The sequence below is a fragment of the Condylostylus longicornis genome, unplaced genomic scaffold (genome assembly GCF_029603195.1).
Source record: "Condylostylus longicornis isolate FDR11 unplaced genomic scaffold, ASM2960319v2 ptg000040l, whole genome shotgun sequence".
Lineage (NCBI taxonomy): Eukaryota > Metazoa > Arthropoda > Insecta > Diptera > Dolichopodidae > Condylostylus > Condylostylus longicornis.
The window spans coordinates 5,547,919-5,566,775 of NW_026578009.1; the positions used below are offsets into that span (position 1 = coordinate 5,547,919).

Genomic DNA, 18,857 nt, shown 5'->3' on the forward strand with positions numbered 1-18,857 from the left:
AAACTGAATTAAAAAGAAACAGTATAATATTATTTAAATTGGAATTTTCAATTAATGACTACATTTTATTATGTTAAATTAGAATATTAAATAATTTTGGTTTTAAATTTTTTTCACAACGAATTATCAGATACGGAGTTAGAAAAGGCATCGGTGTCAAATTGTACTGATGATAGAAAAATTCTATGAGAATTAAATAAAAATTTTAATAATAAAAAGTATAAAAATCGTATTAAGTAAAGCATATGCATGTACGTACATACATACATACATACATTTGTATAACATTGTAACATTTTCCTTTAGCATTCTTTTCCACAATTTAGATATTCTTGATTCGATATAAACGAAAGTAATTTTATTATAGTTTTCATTAATGCCATACATATCAGGCCACAAAGCTCTTACTCTCTGATTTCCAAAACAAACTTCCGAATTTGTATGAGAATCACATAAGTAAATACAAATGTATTTAAAGTTCAATTTTGAAAAAATCGGTTAGGAACTGAAACTATTCTGTAGCGGCATCAGCATCAGATTTTTCCTATCTTCTAAAATGGAAGGGCACTGAAATTGTTAATTGTATGAAAATCGCAAGAGGTGTTGGAAATTATTTGTGTGAAGGAAATTGACTAATATTTTTAGCTGACTCGCTACAATTCGCGATTTTAATACATCTGATTTCTTATATCTTCCAAATGGAATGGTTCTGGTACTAAATTAGAAATTAAAATTTTTGAATTAAAAGTAAAAAAAGAACCCTATGTAATAATTTCATTAATTTTTGTCTTCTAATTAGAAAAAAAAAAATTATTCTAGTAATCTAGATAGCTTTTGGTACAATGTACAAATAAAATGAGAATGCTGAAAAATTTTAGGAAAAAAAGAGAAAAAAATATTTTAATCGGAAGATGTAAAATGGTGGCTCATGATGGTGGCCTGTGTCATATGTGTTTGCCAAATTTTGGACTGGATTCTTATGTATGTATGTATGTATATCCGATTAATAATTTTTCTTATTGATAATTATGTATGTATGTATGTACTTAATTTGTAGATTAATTTAATAAGTCTAAACCATAAAAAAATTTTAATGTAAAGTTGAAATAGCATTTACAATATTTTGGTAATACAATACAAACGGATAAGAAATAGCCTTAAATTAGGTAACACTATTTGTTGTTTAACCATTTGTTGTAGAACCAAAATTCTTATACGATCAATTGATAAGATTGTCAATGATGAAGCACTTGATTGGCTAGTGTTCCCAACACATTTTTTTTTATATCATAATACATACATATTTCGTTTTATATGCTTTCTATTTTTTCCTCATTCTAAATTAAGGATTTTTTCATACATTCTCACATACATACATACATACATACATATTTATGCTTGTATTGATATTTTAAAATTTTTAGAAGCATTCAATTTGACCTATTTTTGAACTTGTTTTTCTAATTTACATAATAATTAAAGAGTTATCAAACTTTGCTTTTGAACTTTTGTAAAAAAAATGGGCACGTGAACCTTACATAAAAATACATGCATTTCTGAACTAAATTTAAAAAATTTAAATAAATTCTTGTTTAAAATTATTTCGTTAATTCTAGAATATTTTAAAATTTTAAGTACATATTTTATACATATTATGTATGTGTATTATGTATGGTGAGTTAATCTACCTATGGGCAAAATCAAAAATTTTATGTATTCGTGAACAACCTTTGTCAGAAATTAAATTTCAAATTTTGGTTAATGCACCCCGTTAGTGATAAAATTAATGATTTATTAAGAAAAAATGAGAAAATTTAATTCTTGTCTAAGTGCATGTACTGTATTTGCTATTATGCACTTCCCTATTATGCATGTATGTTGTAATGTATGTACAGTAGATCTGTAATGAATATACATTGCAAATTTTTCTCAAGTAACATGTTTTTATAATTTATTCTTATTAATTATACGTTATTAAAAAAGGTGTAGTAACTAATAAGCTGTTAGAAATCAGATGAGATGGTATACAAAATATATTGTGTTCATGAACACATTCTATGGGTAGAACTTAATTTTAGTCTTAGAACTCATGTCAAGACAAAATATCCTTGATTAAAATGTAAAAGAACTCCACTTATAGATGATAGGATATGGAATATATAATGCATTTAATACAACAAAAAACTGAAAATTCTATTAAGCAAATGGTGTAGTCAGAAAAAACTTCAAGATTTTTAAAAAATTTTACTTTAGGCGGAAATTTGATGAAAAATAATTTACATATCTTCTGAGATATGAATAACACCTGTTCACAGACAGGGTCGTCCATAGCTATTGGAACTCACCCTATACTTATAAATATTTTAATTCGATTTCATAATAAATTTTCTAAAATTGTAAAAAATACATAGAATTCCGTTGCAGAACTTAAGCTATTTTTTTTTATAACTAAATTAGATTTCTCTAGATATTTAGTAAAAGAAGTATAAGAAAAATATTTATTAATTAATTTGTGAATTTTATAGCTACATTTTAAAAAATAGTTTCGCTAAAATTTTGTTAGACCTAAATCAATTTCTATAAGATTATTTTACTTAAATACCAAACGCCGTATCTGCATTTTCTAAATAATATGTGTATTTAATGTAAAATATATAATTTAGCACTGTGGCCAAAAGTAATAATCGTATAAGTCGTGAGGAAAACGTTACAAAAAAATAAATAATAAAATAGCGATTGGAAGAACAACGGGGAACAAAATAGCTGTAATATTAGTCGCTTAAAGACTTAGTAATCGATAATTTTTGTCATTTTTTCTGTTTCCACTATTTCTGTTCATATTCAGTTTCATAATTAACACAGTTTCTTAAATGTTTGTTTCATATTGTTCATAAATTTCATAGTAATATTTATATATTTTCTCTTATTCATCGAATACCTCCAACGTAACTGTCCTATTATCCAAAAGTATACTGCTGTTTTAACTATTCAGCAACAAAATTCAATCTATAGACAGCTAGTAGCCACATATATATATTTTTTTTTGAATTTCATTATAAGATTTCCCCTAAACATATGCAAAATTTATGGTTTGATTTAAAGGAGTAGTAATATTAATGGAATCTCTTCATTAGTTAGGGTATTAAGGGCTCTAAAATTTCACAAAAAATGCAATCAAATAAAAAACAGATTGAATTTATTAAAAATTTAATTAAATGGTTGTATTTCAACTTTTCAAATAGATTCAATAATTTCTCTTGCTTGTGATTGATTTCTTTTAATCAGACAGGTACTTTGACCAGAAAACATAATACGTAAGTTTTTCAAGCACAAATATACAATACATAGGTAATATAAACTTAAATTTAATATTATTTTAATGTCCCCAGTTGTACAATTTAAAATAAATATTTCATTACAATATTTACAATATTATATACGGTATATGTAAGAAATTTACAGTAAGCATTTCACTTTCATTTAATTATAATCTCGTAATTATAATTTTTTTTATGGTATTTTTAAAGTAAAACTTCTATTTGTACTTTCAATATTATCAATATACCTACGTTATACCCAAACATTTATGCAATTGAATTAAATTTTAACAATAATTTAAATTTAATTTAAATCAAAACTATAAATAAATTATTTATTTATTGATACTTAAATGTACTATATAATTTATGCACAAATACATAAACAATAAATTGAAAATTTATAAAAGGAATTGTAGAGACTAATCACCGGGTTAATTGCGGTTTAGCTCGCAAATCGATAACGTCTCATTTTATGCCTGTTTCTTCTATTAAAATAAATTAAACGGGGTTTTCTTGAGTAAAATAAATATAAAAAAATAATCACATATATATATATATATATATATATATATATATATATTTAGATATATGAAAAATTTTATTCTTTGGTTTATATACACGTGTAAAATAAGAAGTGAATCTTTGCTAATTTTGTTTTAAAACAAGTGTTTTGTGTAAAATATTAATTTGCTTATTATCTACTATCTATATTTGGTTTATATTTTTAATATCAAGTTATCTACTAATATTACTATGTCTCCGAAACCGAATGAAAATATTTCATCGAATGAGAAAACCTTCTCTAGAATTGTAGCTGAGAATGATGGCGAAGAAATTGTAATATCAGGAATGTCCGGACGTTTTCCAAATACAAGGAATATTGCAGAATTTGAATATAATCTTTTTAATAAGGTAGGTATTTTCTAAAATATTATTATGTAATAAACTAGCTATATTTTACTATTAATGGAAATTTTAATTTTTGTTTGACTCAAATAAAATAAATATGTCAATGATAATAACTATAATTCAAAATTGTATTCAAAGACTTTAAATTTGGATTTAAACTTAAATTTAAATTTTAATGATTTAATTTTTTAATTAGAATAATGTGAACACGTAGAAACAGATTAAGTGTATTAATCCAATTTTATGAAATTTAAATAGTATGATAAAATTATTAATTAATAGTAATTCAAAATTTTAATGTAAGCTGCAGTTGGAGAGTGCTCTTAACCGATACTCAAATAATAGTAATTATTAATATTGTAATATGAATAAAAATTTGTTAACCAGATCTAGAACGAATTCTAAACTAATAATAAATTAATTAATACCAAAGAAATTAAAAATATTGAAAATTTCAAAGTCAAATTTATTCTTACCACAAATTTGTTGCAAAAATTATAATTCATACGTAATGTCGCAATGAAAATTTAAATTTTTTTCTAATTATTTTCTATATAAAAAAAATTTTTAAAGAAGTTTTCATTTTCCTTAATTCAAATTATTTTTTAAATATTTCTCCTATATAAACATTATTTTTAGCACATGATCAAGTGACTTTAAATTTATTCAATTGGTGCCTTTTTAAAACGTTTAAACTGCAAAAGCAAGTTGCTATGCTATAAAACGTTTTGAAATAAATTGTGTAAATTTGACATTATTTGCCTGTCTTATGATTTCATAAATTGTACTCGTATGAAGTCAATGAAGCTATACATTGTTTATTTTTATATTGTTTATAGTTCAGTACAAGTTCATAAAGATTATTGTTTTTTCATTCAAAATGGTTTTAATTTAAATATTTAGGAAATTCTTAAAATTAATGAATAATTAATTAAAAAGTTGGCCTCATGTGTATTGCAAGGTTAAAAAAATCACAAATTTAAGTGAAATTTATTTTGAATTTTAAAATAATTTGTATTAAAATTAAATAAAATTCATGAGTGCATTTTAGAATTATTTTTTTTTTTTTTAATTTTTTTATTGTATTTTTGTTATTAAAATAATTACACTATAATTAAAATATTTAAAATTTCATTTATTAATGAAAACAATTTCAGGTTGATATGGTTGATGATGCTGAAACAAGATGGAAACATTTTAATACAGAGATTCCGAAAAGAGCTGGAAAATTATATGATTTAGAAAAGTTTGATGCAAATTTTTTTGGAATTAATTTTAAACAAGCACACGCAATGGATCCACAAAGTCGTATACTAACTGAATGTGTATACGAAGCTATTTTAGATGCTGGTGTTAATCCTAATGATTTACGTGGTTCTAAAACTGGTGTATATATTGGTGCATGTATATCAGAATCTGAAAAAAGTTGGCTTTATGAAAGAGTTCCAAGAAATGGTATTAGTTTAACTGGATGTTCTCGTTCTATATTAGCACATAGAATTTCATATTGCTTTGGTTTAAATGGTCCATCATATATCATTGATACAGCATGTTCAAGTTCAATGTATGCCTTGGATAATGCATTTTCAGCATTAAGAAGTGGTGAAATTGATGCGGCTATTGTTGGTGGTGCAAATTTAATATTGCATCCTTATGTCACATTACAATTTGCAAGGTATTGTAACTTTCTATTTAAATTTCATATATGTATATTAATTTTCTTAGTACTAATTTTATTTTTTTTTTTTAGGCTTGGAGTACTTTCAAAAGATGGATATTGTAGGCCATTTGATAAAGATGCAAGTGGTTATACAAGATCTGAAGCTATAAATTGTTGCTTTCTTCAAAGAAAAAAAAATGCTAAAAGAATATATGCAACATTGATTTATTCAAAAACTAACTGTGATGGCCATAAGGTAGAGGGTATTACTTATCCATCTGGACAAATACAAGAAATTTTATTGAAAGACTTTTATAAAGATTGCCAAATTAGCCCAGCTAAATTAGGATACTTAGAAGCTCATAGTACAGGAACTTTTGTGGGAGATCCTGAAGAATGTAAGGCTATAGATAGTGTCATTTGTAGTCAACGTACGGAGCCTTTACTAGTTGGTTCAGTTAAGTCAAATATTGGACATTCCGAAGCATCTTCGGGGCTCTGTTCTGTTATTAAAGTGTTACTTTCTTGTGAAAAAGGTATGGTACCGCCAAATATTAATTATACCAAATATAGGCCTGGCATAACACCTTTAGAAGAAGGCCGTTTAATTGTTGTGGATAAACCAAGAAAATTTTATAGTCCTTACATAGGAGTTAATTCTTTTGGTTTTGGTGGTGCAAATGCTCATGCGCTTTTTAAAAGTAATGAAAAAGAAAAGATTAATAATGGAATCCCTGACGATAACATACCACGACTTGTCGTGTGGGCTGGACGAACAGAAGAAGCAGTTCATGAGATTTTTAATGCAATTGAAGGAAATTATTTGGACCAAGAGTTTATAGCACTTATTAATGATATACACAAAAAACCTATAGATCGTTTGGTATACCGCGGTTACGGTGTGTTTGCTAAAAATCAAAAAGGCATTGCAGAATGTTTATCAAAAGAGATTGTCTACAGTCCAGGTCTTAAACGACCTGTTGTATTCCTTTTTAGTGGATTGTCATCAGAATGGAATAGTATGGGCGCTGCTCTCCTGGAGATTTCCACATTCAAAGAAACTGTTGAAAAATCCAATATGATTTTGAAGCCACTTGGTGTTGATATATTTAAAATATTGACCTCATCAGATTCAAAAATATTTGACAACACAGTAAATGTTTGTGTTGGAATTGCAACAGTACAAATTGGTTTAGTTAATATACTCAAGGTTCTTGATCTTGAACCTGATTATTATGTTGGACACTCAATCGGGGAATTGGCATGTGGTTATGCTGATGGTGGTATTACAATGGAACAGGCAATTTTGGCTGCATACTACCGCGGAAAAGTTTGCGAAGAAATTGAAAAAGCCAATTTTAAAATGGTTTCTATACCACTGGGCTATAAAAAAATTACAAAATTTTTACCAGAAAACTTGGATGTTGCGTGTCATAATAGCCTAAATTCAAGTTTTGTTTGTGGACCAACAGAAGATGTCGATAAATTTGTTCAAATACTCAAGGAAAACGAAGTTAAAGAAATTAAAAACCTTCGAATAAATGTGCCATATCATACTCGTTATGTCAAACATCTGGGTCAAGCTCTATTAACTTGCATGAAAAAAGTAATCCCACAATCTGTTCAGAGATCACCTAAATGGTTGAGTTCCAGTGTGCCAAGAGACTCATGGCATGAAGTTGAGAATCAATTTTGCTCTGCTGAATATTTTGTCAATAACTTTTTGAACAATGTATTCTTTGAGGAACTCATTTCAATGCTACCATCAAATTCAATATTAATTGAAGTTTCACCGAGAGGTCTTTTACAACATATTTTACAAGATTCTGTTCCTAATGCTAAGTATATTGAATTATATCAAAAATGTGAGTCTTTTAGTTTAAAGCCATTTTTGGAATCGCTAGGAAAGTAAGTTCAGAAGCCAAAAAAAAAAAATTTTAATTTACCTATTTTCTCCCTTCAAAATTGGTTAAAGTTCCTAGTAAACAATTTTTTCTTTAAAGTGATGAAATTACAAAATTAAAAACATATTGCAGGTTATTCTTAAATAAAACTTCAATGTCGTTAAACACAATATATCCAAAAGTTGAGTGGCCTGTTTCAAGGGGTACATCCAGATTGTGCTCGTTAATTAAATGGGATCACAAAGATGATTGGTTTGTTACAAAATTTGAAAACATTAAAGTCGAACAAACTGGAGAGCATACATTCAACATAAACTTAAAAGATGATGATAATGAATATTTGAGTGGTCACATGATTGATGGTAGAATTTTAGTCCCAGCAACAGCTTATTTACAATATGTTTGGGAATCATTTTCTTCAATGTATCGCGGTCCAGTTTATATGGATATGGCAGTTGAGTTTCAAGACGTAAAATTTTTAAGAGCAACTCATTTAAGCAAAGATACAAAAGTGAACTTAACAGTGCTGATTGATTATGAAAGTGGACAATTTGAGGTTAATAATTAAAATCGCTTAATTAAAAACCAACGAATTTTTAATTTTTATAGGTTTCTGACACGGGAACAACTGTAGTAACTGGAATAATTCGCGAAATTTTAGATCCTAAACCTCCCAAACCGCTGCCAAAACCTAAAGAGTCTTTATTCCCCACAGTATCTTCAAAAGATTTTTATAAAGAATTGCGTCTTCGAGGCTATCATTACAATGGTGGTTTTAGATCTGTTGAAGAAGCTAGGGGGGATGGTTTGGCTGGAAAAGTAAGATGGAATTTCAATTGGGTGACTTTTATGGATTGTTTATTACAAATTCATATTTTGGGCACTGATGCACGTTCTTTAGTTTTGCCAACCAAAATTCACAAACTACGCATTTTTGGTAGACACCATATTCAACTTGTAAATGAAATGGACCCAGAAAATCAAATTTTTGATGTTACTATGAGTAGAAAGTTCCAACGACTTGTGGCTGGTGGAATTGAAATTATAGGCCTCCACGCAAGTCCAGTCGCTCGTCGCAAATCTCCAGGGATTCCAGTTCTAGAAAAATACCAGTTTTTACCACATTTTCCATCACCTAAGTTAGACGTGGCAGATGCAGTAAGAATATGTGTTCAACTTTCTTTAGAAAATATTCCAAGCTTTAAAATGCAAATAGTTGAGCTTGATAATTCCAATAGTAGTGATTATGAACCCATAATTTCCCATTTTTTAAATGCCATAGAAGATTTGCCGTTAATTTCAGGGGATTATACTTTGCTAACAAATAAGGATATCACAATAGAAGGGATTAAAATCGAGAAAGGAAATCTACCAGAACGGAATGATTGTACTTTTGTTGTCGCTACCAATTTACTAGAGAGCAAAGAACGGTTAGCAGAAGCGGCAAATATTTTAGGTGAACGATCATATCTCGTTTCCAGAGAGGTAATTAGTTTTGATATCAGCGCAATTCAAGTGCCAAACGATTTTGAATTGATTGGTATTTTTCAAACACAAACTGATAGTCTGGTTTTATTACAAAGTTTGAGCAAGAAACTAAGTGCAACTCCAACAATATTACAAATTTCTAATACTGATAAAAAATTTTCTTGGATAAGTGAAGTGCAGTCTGCAATATCTAAAGGTCCAGTAATTTTGTATTGTCAAAATGAAAAGTTTAATGGCCTTTTAGGCATGGTTAATTGTTTACGCAAAGAGCCTGAATGTAATTCAATAACGTGTGTTATAATTGATGATCCTAATGCACCCCCATTCAATATCGATAATTCATTTTACCAAAGGCAACTCAAGAAAGGAATGGCTATCAATATATATAAATATGTAACTAAACTCTAAATCATTGTTCATAGATTTGTTTCAACGTTCTTTAATTGCAGGGACAATGGGGAACCTATCGTCATTTGCAACTAAAACTGCATATTGTGCCAAAACCATCAAAAGACCACATTTACACTAATGTATTGAACCGTGGTGATTTATCATCGTTGAATTGGTTCCAGGGACCGTATTTAGAAAAAAACAAGGTAATCGATATTCAGTATGCATCCCTAAATTTTCGCGATGTTATGTTAGCGAGCGGGCGTTTAGCTGCGGAAATTTATGGAGAGAGCCGCTTAGAGCAACAGTGTCTTTTAGGATTTGAATTTTGTGGCACTGACGTACTAACTAAAAAACGAATAATGGGTATGACCGATAAAGCGGCTTGTGCTTCATTTTTAACTTACAAGCCCCGTATAATGTGGGAGATTCCTGGTAGTTGGTCATGGGCAGAGGCTGCAACTGTACCATGCGTTTATTCAACAATATATTATGCTTTCTTTTTTTCAACACAAATTGAAAAAGGGAAATCAATTCTGATTCATGCTGGTACTGGTGGTATTGGTCTGGCTGCCATAAGAACTGCTTTCGCTTATGGATTGGACGTATTTACAACTGTCAGCACACCACAGAAGAAGCAATTCTTGCTTGATACATACCCCCAGCTGCAAGGTAGTTTCTTAAATAAAAAACTACTCTAAATTCGAATTTACTTCGTTTATTCCAATTTTCAACCCCCCTTTTTTTGATTTAGAGAGTCATATTGGCAATTCCCGTGACACTTCCTTCGAACTAATGGTATTAAAAGAAACTGGAGGAAAAGGTGTAGACTATGTCTTGAACTCTCTGTCTGAAGATAAATTACTTGCATCAGTTAGGTGCTTGGCAAAAGGTGGACACTTCTTAGAGATAGGAAAATTTGATATGGTTAGTGATTTAAAAATTGGTTTGGGAGATTTTTCAAGAGAATTAACTTTCCATTCGGTTCTTGCCGATAATTTGTTAACAGCTGAACCTGACAAAATATTGGTAAGTAAATTTTTACATTTCAAATTACAAAACTATAAATTTGAAATTAAATTTACTTTATCAGAAAATAAAAGCAATGGTTGATCGAGATTTGGCAAATGGAATCATTCAACCATTACCAAGGCATATTTTTAAGGCTAATGAAATAGAATCAGCATTTAGATTTTTAGCCTCGGCCAAACATATGGGGAAAGTTTTAATCCAAATTAGAGATGAATTATCTCTTGATACTACAATGAGCGTTAAGGTTGTTCCACAAATCTATTTTAATCCAAATTTGGTTTATATTATACCAGGTGGTCTAGGGGGTTTCGGCCTTGAATTGGCTGACTGGTTAGCTATTCGTGGAGCAAAAAAAATTGTGCTTAGTTCAAGTCGAGGAATATCGAAAACATATCAGAGTTATAGAATAGCGTATGAAATTATTTTTGTGTTGAACTATTCACCTTTGAACATAACTTTTTTTTAGGTTGTGGAGTACATATAATGTCGAAACTGTAATCAGAACTGATGATATTTCCACCAGAGAAGGTTGTGAAAATCTGATCATAGCCGCAATGAAATTAGGAAAAATTGGAGGTGTTTTTAATTTAGCTGTACGCTTAAAGGATTCAATTTTCCAAAATCAAACTTCTGAAAATTTCATTGAAAGCATGGCACCGAAAGGTTTGGCAACGTTGTATTTAGACGAAATAACGCGCAAGATGTGTCCTGATTTGGAGCACTTTGTTGTTTTCTCAAGTGTGTCATGCGGACGTGGAAATGCTGGTCAGACGAATTATGGGATGGCTAATTCGGTCATGGAAAGAATTATTGAGGATCGTGTTGCTAATGGGTTTGCTGGAAAAGCAATACAGTGGGGTGCTGTTGGTGAAGTTGGTTTGGTGGCTGATATGGCAGAAAATAAAATCGATATGGAAATTGGAGGAACATTACAACAACGTATCTCATCGTGTCTTCAAGAATTGGACACCCTCCTGTCAACACCGGATGCTTTAGTAGCTAGTATGGTTGTGGCTGAAAAGCGTATTGGACGAAGTGGTACTGAGAGTATAATGGAAACAGTGTTAAGTATAATGGGGATTCGAGATTTAAAGTCAGTTTCCATGAGTTCAAGTCTTGCTGAAATGGGAATGGATTCATTAATGGCTGTTGAAATTAAGCAAACATTGGAAAGAGATTTCGAATTAATATTAACTCCACAAGATTTAAGAGGTCTAACATTCCAAAAATTACAAGAATATTCAGATTCTAGAAATAAGGAAGGTGCTGACAATATTAAATTAAATGTTTCGGTCAATGACCAACAGCTGGGTATGAATCTGTTGGTTCGAAATGTAGGAGATACCGAGACTTGTATGGAAACTCTTATTGATATGAGCACATTAGTTAAAGCAGAGAACCTTAATAAAAATCCTATAATTATCATACCAGGTTTTGAGAGTGTTTGCGGTAATGCTTGGAAGGAATTAAGCAAAAACTTGTTTTCAAGAGCAAAAGTTTTACAAACTTTCAAAATGTCAAATAGTAAATCAGCAGATGAAATTGTTGATACTGTATTTGAGGTAAATAAAAGTTTCTCTTTCAATAATAATTTTTTAATATCAATTTATAATTTCAAACTTTAGGAAGTTAAAATGTCATTAAATAAGTCCAAAGATTTTTATATTGTTGGATATTCGTTTGGTGCTGTATTAGCTATGGAAATTGCTGCAAGACTAGAAAAATTAGGATATACAGGACAAATTTTGATTTTAGATGGATCCCCAATACAATTGAAAAAACTTCTTATTGGTTTTATGGGTGAAAATCATACCGATAATGACATTACAGATCTAGTTCTTACATTAGTTGTAAATCAAGCGTTTCCAGAAGAGAGACAAGATAAAATTGGACTTACATTTTTACATGAAAAAACTTACCAAGATAAAATTAAGAAATTTTCAGAATATCTTCAAAAACAAAATAAATTTACATTAGAATATAGTTTGCAATTGATTAGCACACTAATAAATCGTACAACATTAATTTCATGTGGTATTGAAATGAAACATGTAAAATCGCCTATTACATTAGTACGGCCAACTTCAGCTTCAGTTACAGATATTGTAGAAGATTATGAATATTCAAAATATACATCTGGTAAAGTAATTGTAAAATTTGTTGAAGGTAATCATACAAGTATGTTGGATAATAAAATTGTGACTGATATTATCAATGAATATGATCCAAATCTACATTAGAATTTTGAAAAATATTTGCTTGAAAATTTAAAGAAGAAAATTATTATAGTCATTTTATAATTTATATAAGATATAAAATTTAAAATTAAATCAAAAAAAAAATTCAAATAGTTATATGCTCTAGATTGAAGCAATTTCTTTTCAATATTGAAACGGGTATTAGGCGATCGTCATTATAATATAAAATGTAATTTTAATATAGGTAAATAAATAAATAAGTTAATATAAAAAGAACTTGTATTTTGCAATTATTTCATTATTTATGCTTTTAGTCAACAGAAATGGTTGATTAGGTTTCTGGGTCAGAAGTCGTTCTGTTCAACAATAGTGGTTCCTTTTATAATTTCTTTATTTAATCGTACTATTTAAACAACTTCTTTAATAATAAATTAGTTCATAACAATCAATTAAAAATTAAGCTCGTATATAGTATATTTTTTTTTTATTAAATTTCTAATTATACAAATAAGCAATTCATATAGTTGTAAAATTTTTCATTTTTAGATTTTGAACCTTATCACAATTTATATACATATAATTATATAAAAAATTAATTATGGTTCTTATAGTTAACAATAATAATATTGGCTAAATACAAAATAGGTATATTTTTATTAGCTCTAAATACGAATTCGAAAGCTATAGTATATGCCTAATTGGCTTAATTTAATTAGGCTTACTTTTTATTTCGAACTCAGTTTATAATGTAAGTTTTTTAATTCATCTGCAATATTTTCTACTTTAAATTTATAAATGAAAAATTGAAAAGTTTCTATTAAGATTTTTCTATATTACAATTATACATTAAAAAGAGTTTTTAGCAAATTTAATAAAATAAATAAAAATCGAAGTCAAAAGAGTGAATACTTTCTTGCAAATAATGTTTTATAAATGAAATCGGGTTGCAAAAACATGACTTCGTTGTAAACGGAAAATTTAATAATTAATCGCGAACATCTAAGCAAATTAAATTCATTTAATATTTTCATAAATAGTGTAGTATCAAATCAGAAATTATAAATAAAAGTAGACGCAATATTATTGTAATTTATTAAGAATTTCATGTAGTTGCTCTAATGTCAATCAATTCTTTCATATTTTACACACAATGTATGTAATTCTAATAGGCTATAATAAAATAATTCTAACATAAAAGCATTCTTAAATATCGTATCTTTCGAAATGTTTTAAAGAAGAATAATTACACTGGACACTGGGTCCTTATACTATGTAATTCGATTTGCGTATATGCGCAGAAATTGAAAGGCAATACCATACAAATTGATTTGTGCTACCTTACAATTTTTCCGAATACCAAAATCATTTCACGAAAATCGGATTACACTGTAAGTTCACGGGGAAGATTTTGCTATATGGTATTATCAATATTCTATGATATTATAATTTAAAGAATTAATATTCCCGCATTACAACGAAGTCATAAATTTCTTATATTAAATAAAATAATATTTTTCAGTCATTCTTATTATTCCCTAATTTTACAAATTTGAGTATTAAAGAACTAATAAGTGATTGAATAAAATTTTAGATTGAAGAATTTCACTTATAGTTAAAGAGGTTAAAGTCTTTGTTTCTGAGGGCATACCTAAATATTACAGGGAAATATTTTACTTATAATAAAAATCTTATTGAATACAAATTACAATGAAAATAATTATGATTGATGTTTGTGAAGAGACAGTGGAATGAGCTTCTTAATCGTAATTAAATAAATTTCATATAAAATAAAATATTAATTAAAATAACTATTATTGTAATAGTAATAATAATAATAATAAGAAATTAAAAATAGTAGCATTATGATGAACAGAATTGTAAAAACAAAAAAAAAATTACTTAAAATAAAATTATTTAAAATTTTATTAATTCAATAAAAATTAATAAAATTAATTTTTGTTGCATTTTTAAGCGACACTTGATTGTTCCGGTGTAAAACTTTTAAATTGTGATGGTCTTTTGTTTCTTGGTGGTGGTACAGGCGGATTAATAATTATTGGAGCGAAAAAATGTGATTTTGTTTTCTCACAATTATTCTTATATTCTTCATTATTTTCTGAATTTTCATTAACATCTTTTCTACGTTGCCAGCGTAAAAGTTCTTTAACTCTTTTGCCATGATAGTAATACAAATAAATGGTAGCCAATATACAAATAACAATAAGCAGTGTAAGTAAAATAATAATTGGAGCAATATATGGTATTGTTTCTGGTAATTCTTCGCTTGTGGTAGTATCTTTGGTTGTTTCTTCTTCTGTTGGTGTCTTTTCTGTTGTTTTTGTTGAAGTTTTTGTTGTAGGTATTTTAACACCAGGCCGTATAATTGGACGTATTGTAGCACGACCAGTTTCACCAATTGATATATCAGCACAAGCTCGAAATTCTTCTTGCGGTCCGCAACCAACTTGACCGACACCATCATCACACATACCCCAGTTATTGCCAGCAACATATCGCCATTGCATTACGCAATGATTACATTTCATGTCTAAAAAGAATTTTTTTAAAGCATTTAACATTTAAGAAATTAAAAAATTTTCGTTTTACCATTTGGCAATTTAGCTTTGATTTCATAAATTCGGCTACCATTTCTTGGATAAAATCTGGTGTCTAGGTCATCCGGCATTGGTGTTAATGGTACTCCAGTTATTATTTTTAATAAATTCTTGTCTAAACAGTCTTGTTTTGCTTTAATTTCAGGACATAATCTAAATTCGAAATAACTAAAAATAAACCATAAAATGTTAAACATAAATTTTTTTGTTACTTATAAGAAAATATACACACCCCATATGACTTGCAGTTAATTCAACTCTAATAGTTATTTCACTACCAGGATTATATTTTCTAACAACAACACCTTGTCCCCATTTACCACCAAATTCATGTGGTCTAGGTTTGGGTAAATCCCAGGCATCACCACATTCACCACATTTTCCACCATTTTTGCTCCATTGCCTTTGGTATCCGCCACAGTACAATTCATGATCATTATAATTTGGTGGAGTTTGAAAACCATAACGCCATGCACTTGCTCTACTTGGTGGCTCAATCAGCCTTCCATGACCATTACAACTATTTGGTAATAATGTTAAACAAATTATATAAAATATTGTAGCAATAAAATTAGCTAGATGTATTGAAGTCTTTGAATAATTAAGATTCATTTTTAAAATTTGTAAATTTATATTTTTAGAACACCTTCTTCTATATTTTAGAGTTTGATGCCAAACTTTAATTTTAACACATCGGGGAAATGAGATTTATTGTAATGATGAACAATGTATTAAATCTGAAAATAAGAAAAAATTAGTTTTGATATAGAAATTGAAAAAAATTTTTTATATAAAAATTTTAAATCCGATGTAAGAATCGAAATTTTAACCGCGAAAATAAAAGAAATTTAAGTTAAAAGATCTTTTGGAGAAATAGAGATGGGAATTACGCCTGAAATTACGAATTGTTACAAAAATTTCTTTTATCTTGTAAGAATATCTGTAATTCCCAACATTGTCAAATTAAGTGCGAGATAAGAACATAATTAATTTCAAAAATCATCAGTTATGACAAATGGAGGAACTTCAATTCAATTTTTTACAACTCATTCAATAATTTACATGTCGTCTGGCATTTACTTAAAAGTAAACTAATTAATTAGAAAAGTTGACGTTAGATCTGCATTTTTATAGTGACTCAATATTTTGTAATAACAATTTTTGACTGAATAATTATTCAATTAACAAATTTTGAACAATATTCAAATAAAATAACAAAATAATTTTATTAAAAATTCCATTCAATTTTGTAATTCAATAAACTTTAAATTCGGGAAGAAATTCTTACTACTATAGTAGACTAACTTGTGTTGATCTACTATAAATTATTAATTGATTAAACCGTTTAGCCATAAATTACGGAAAATTTCCAAAAGTATAGCAATTATAAAGATTCATGCAGCATTTTTACTAAGGGCTTAATCCTTACATATAGATAATATGTATTCTGATGGAAAAAAATATGTTTATTATGTGTAATACGCGTGATTGTTGGGGATAAGAAACATTAAACTACAAAATAAACCTACTACAAATAAAAGAGAAACAAAACGATCTACTCCAAAATAAAAGAAAATCTCAGTTCTCAATTCATTTTCTGCGCTCTGAGAATGCATAAATATTTTTTTTTTAAAGTTCATACAACAATAGGGCAATTGAAATTTATTTCATACTCGTAGTAATCATCGTCATCAAAAAGGAAAAATGAATATTTTGTTTAACTACTACAAATAAGTTATTTTGCATATATTTTTCTGTAATATACCGGACAACTAAGTATTCAATTAAAAAAGAAACATTTACTTCTTAAATATTAATAAAGTGGGGTCAAACCTATGGTTTGCAAAGAAGCACTTTTATCTTGAACAAGTGAAAATACTGCTCTTAAAAAATAATCTACATACTAATTAATTAAATTTAAATACTTTCATTTATGTAACAAAAAAAAAAAATTAAACTTTTGCATACTTTTAGGATAAAAAAAAAATAAGAATCCAAATAATCGTTATCATCATGATTGAATTGAACGTTTAATTAAGCCAGCTAAGAAAATAAAGCAGGACATTTTGATTTTACGATATTTACTTCAAGCTTTTTGCTTTTATAGAAATTTAGAAAAGCTTGTATTTTCGGAAATTTAAGGTGCCGCAAATTCAAATTTTATGAATATGGAGAAGCAATAAGATAACTAAGAGAATTTACTTTTCTAACGAAATAAATTACATCATATTGCTAGTGTCTACAAACTGTTAAAATTTCAGACTCCCACAACTTGTCGTTTAGAAGAAAAATAAAAAATTATCAACATTCAATTTTAATGGTCATATTTTCTTAATAATATGAAAATTGTGCTGTGACGCAGTATAGAAGAAGCTTGTCGCTATAGCTTTCAGGGTTTTGCGAAATTTAAAAAATATTTGTTTCGCTACAATAAAATATTTTGGATTTTAAGAGACTACAACTTCTTAGAGCGAATAAGATAGGTAAATATAGATTCTATCACAAAGGCTTTAGAAAATTTGTAAACAAAAACACAGACAGACGAACATTGGACGAATTAATAAACATTTTTTTAACCATTTTTTTTTTTTTTTTTGGAAATTTGTTAAAAATTTATTACCATTATTTTTGTTACTAAAATTTTAATTATTTTATAACTATTATTTTTTGATACTTTAATATAAAAATCCCAAAGAATTATTTATTAATTTGAACCGTTAGTATGAAAAACAATCACAAATTACGTTAAAATTTTTATTTTTCTGTCTGTCAGCTATGCCAAAGACATTATCAACTTTTTTTTTATGTTTTCTTTTTGAATTGTTGGAAAAAGCAAACCAAATCCACAAAAAAAACTTCTTCTTTACAAAAAAAAACCAGACTTGATATTATTTTAATTATTGTCATAATGTAAAACACAATGTGAAATTGTTAAGATGCGTGAAAAAGTGAAACCTTTTAAGATGAAAAAAAAAATTTTTTTTTTACAAATTAATTATTTTTTTTGAAAAATTTTAGGAAAACAAACAGTGATGTTATTTATAAATGTAAAAAATATTAAATTTAAAACAAATTACACAATAATAAATAATGTATGTATGTATGTATATGTTATATAAGTATGAATGTGTAAATTATAATGTTGTTATTAATAAATAGTTATACAGAAAATGATAATAATTTTTCTTTAATTTCAAATAATTTTGTTGTACACAATTAAACAAAGATCATGTGAATTTTTACTAAACCGAAATTTTAACCAACTTCTTGGAAGTGATAATTTCTTCACTATCAAACAAGACAAATAAAAAAATTATTATACATACATTACATATGCATAT

General features: G+C 27.7%; 2 protein-coding genes across 3 annotated transcripts; one reads left to right on the forward strand and one right to left on the reverse strand.

Moving 5' to 3' along the window:
- Nucleotides 1-3,936: 3,936 nt before the first annotated feature.
- LOC129609650 (fatty acid synthase) lies at nt 3,937-13,156 on the forward strand. Of its 2 annotated transcripts, XM_055521704.1 has the most exons (10): nt 3,938-4,232; nt 5,387-5,904; nt 5,980-7,797; nt 7,926-8,349; nt 8,403-9,674; nt 9,731-10,343; nt 10,426-10,700; nt 10,765-11,114; nt 11,170-12,265; nt 12,329-13,156. In XM_055521704.1, the coding sequence occupies exons 1-10, from the start codon at nt 4,074-4,076 to the stop codon at nt 12,941-12,943; spliced, it is 7,140 nt and encodes a 2,379-aa protein (XP_055377679.1). In that variant the 5' UTR covers nt 3,938-4,073; the 3' UTR covers nt 12,944-13,156. The 2 variants fall into 2 exon arrangements, with proteins under 2 accessions (XP_055377678.1, XP_055377679.1); XM_055521703.1 differs by having other exon boundaries at nt 3,937-4,232; nt 5,387-7,797.
- A 1,712-nt stretch (nt 13,157-14,868) lies between these two features.
- LOC129609783 (uncharacterized) lies at nt 14,869-16,128 on the reverse strand. Its single transcript, XM_055521903.1, has 3 exons — nt 15,749-16,128; nt 15,509-15,684; nt 14,869-15,449 (listed from the first exon to the last, which is right to left on the reverse strand). The coding sequence occupies exons 1-3, from the start codon at nt 16,126-16,128 to the stop codon at nt 14,869-14,871; spliced, it is 1,137 nt and encodes a 378-aa protein (XP_055377878.1).
- Between the last annotated feature and the right edge of the window lie 2,729 nt (nt 16,129-18,857).

Bases quoted from the DNA above. Each gene is read 5' to 3' on its own strand.
- LOC129609783 (XM_055521903.1), bottom strand. From the start codon at position 16,128: ATGAATCTTAATTATTCAAAGACTTCAATACATCTAGCTAATTTTATT. The intron at 15,685-15,748 runs GTGTGTATATTT...GTTTATTTTTAG, and splicing joins TTAACTGCAAGTCATATGGG to TTATTTCGAATTTAGATTAT. The intron at 15,450-15,508 runs GTAAAACGAAAA...AATTCTTTTTAG, and splicing joins CAAAGCTAAATTGCCAAATG to ACATGAAATGTAATCATTGC.
- LOC129609650 (XM_055521703.1), top strand. From the start codon at position 4,074: ATGTCTCCGAAACCGAATGAAAATATTTCATCGAATGAGAAAACCTTC. The intron at 4,233-5,386 runs GTAGGTATTTTC...AAACAATTTCAG, and splicing joins AATATAATCTTTTTAATAAG to GTTGATATGGTTGATGATGC. The intron at 10,701-10,764 runs GTAAGTAAATTT...TTACTTTATCAG, and splicing joins CTGAACCTGACAAAATATTG to AAAATAAAAGCAATGGTTGA.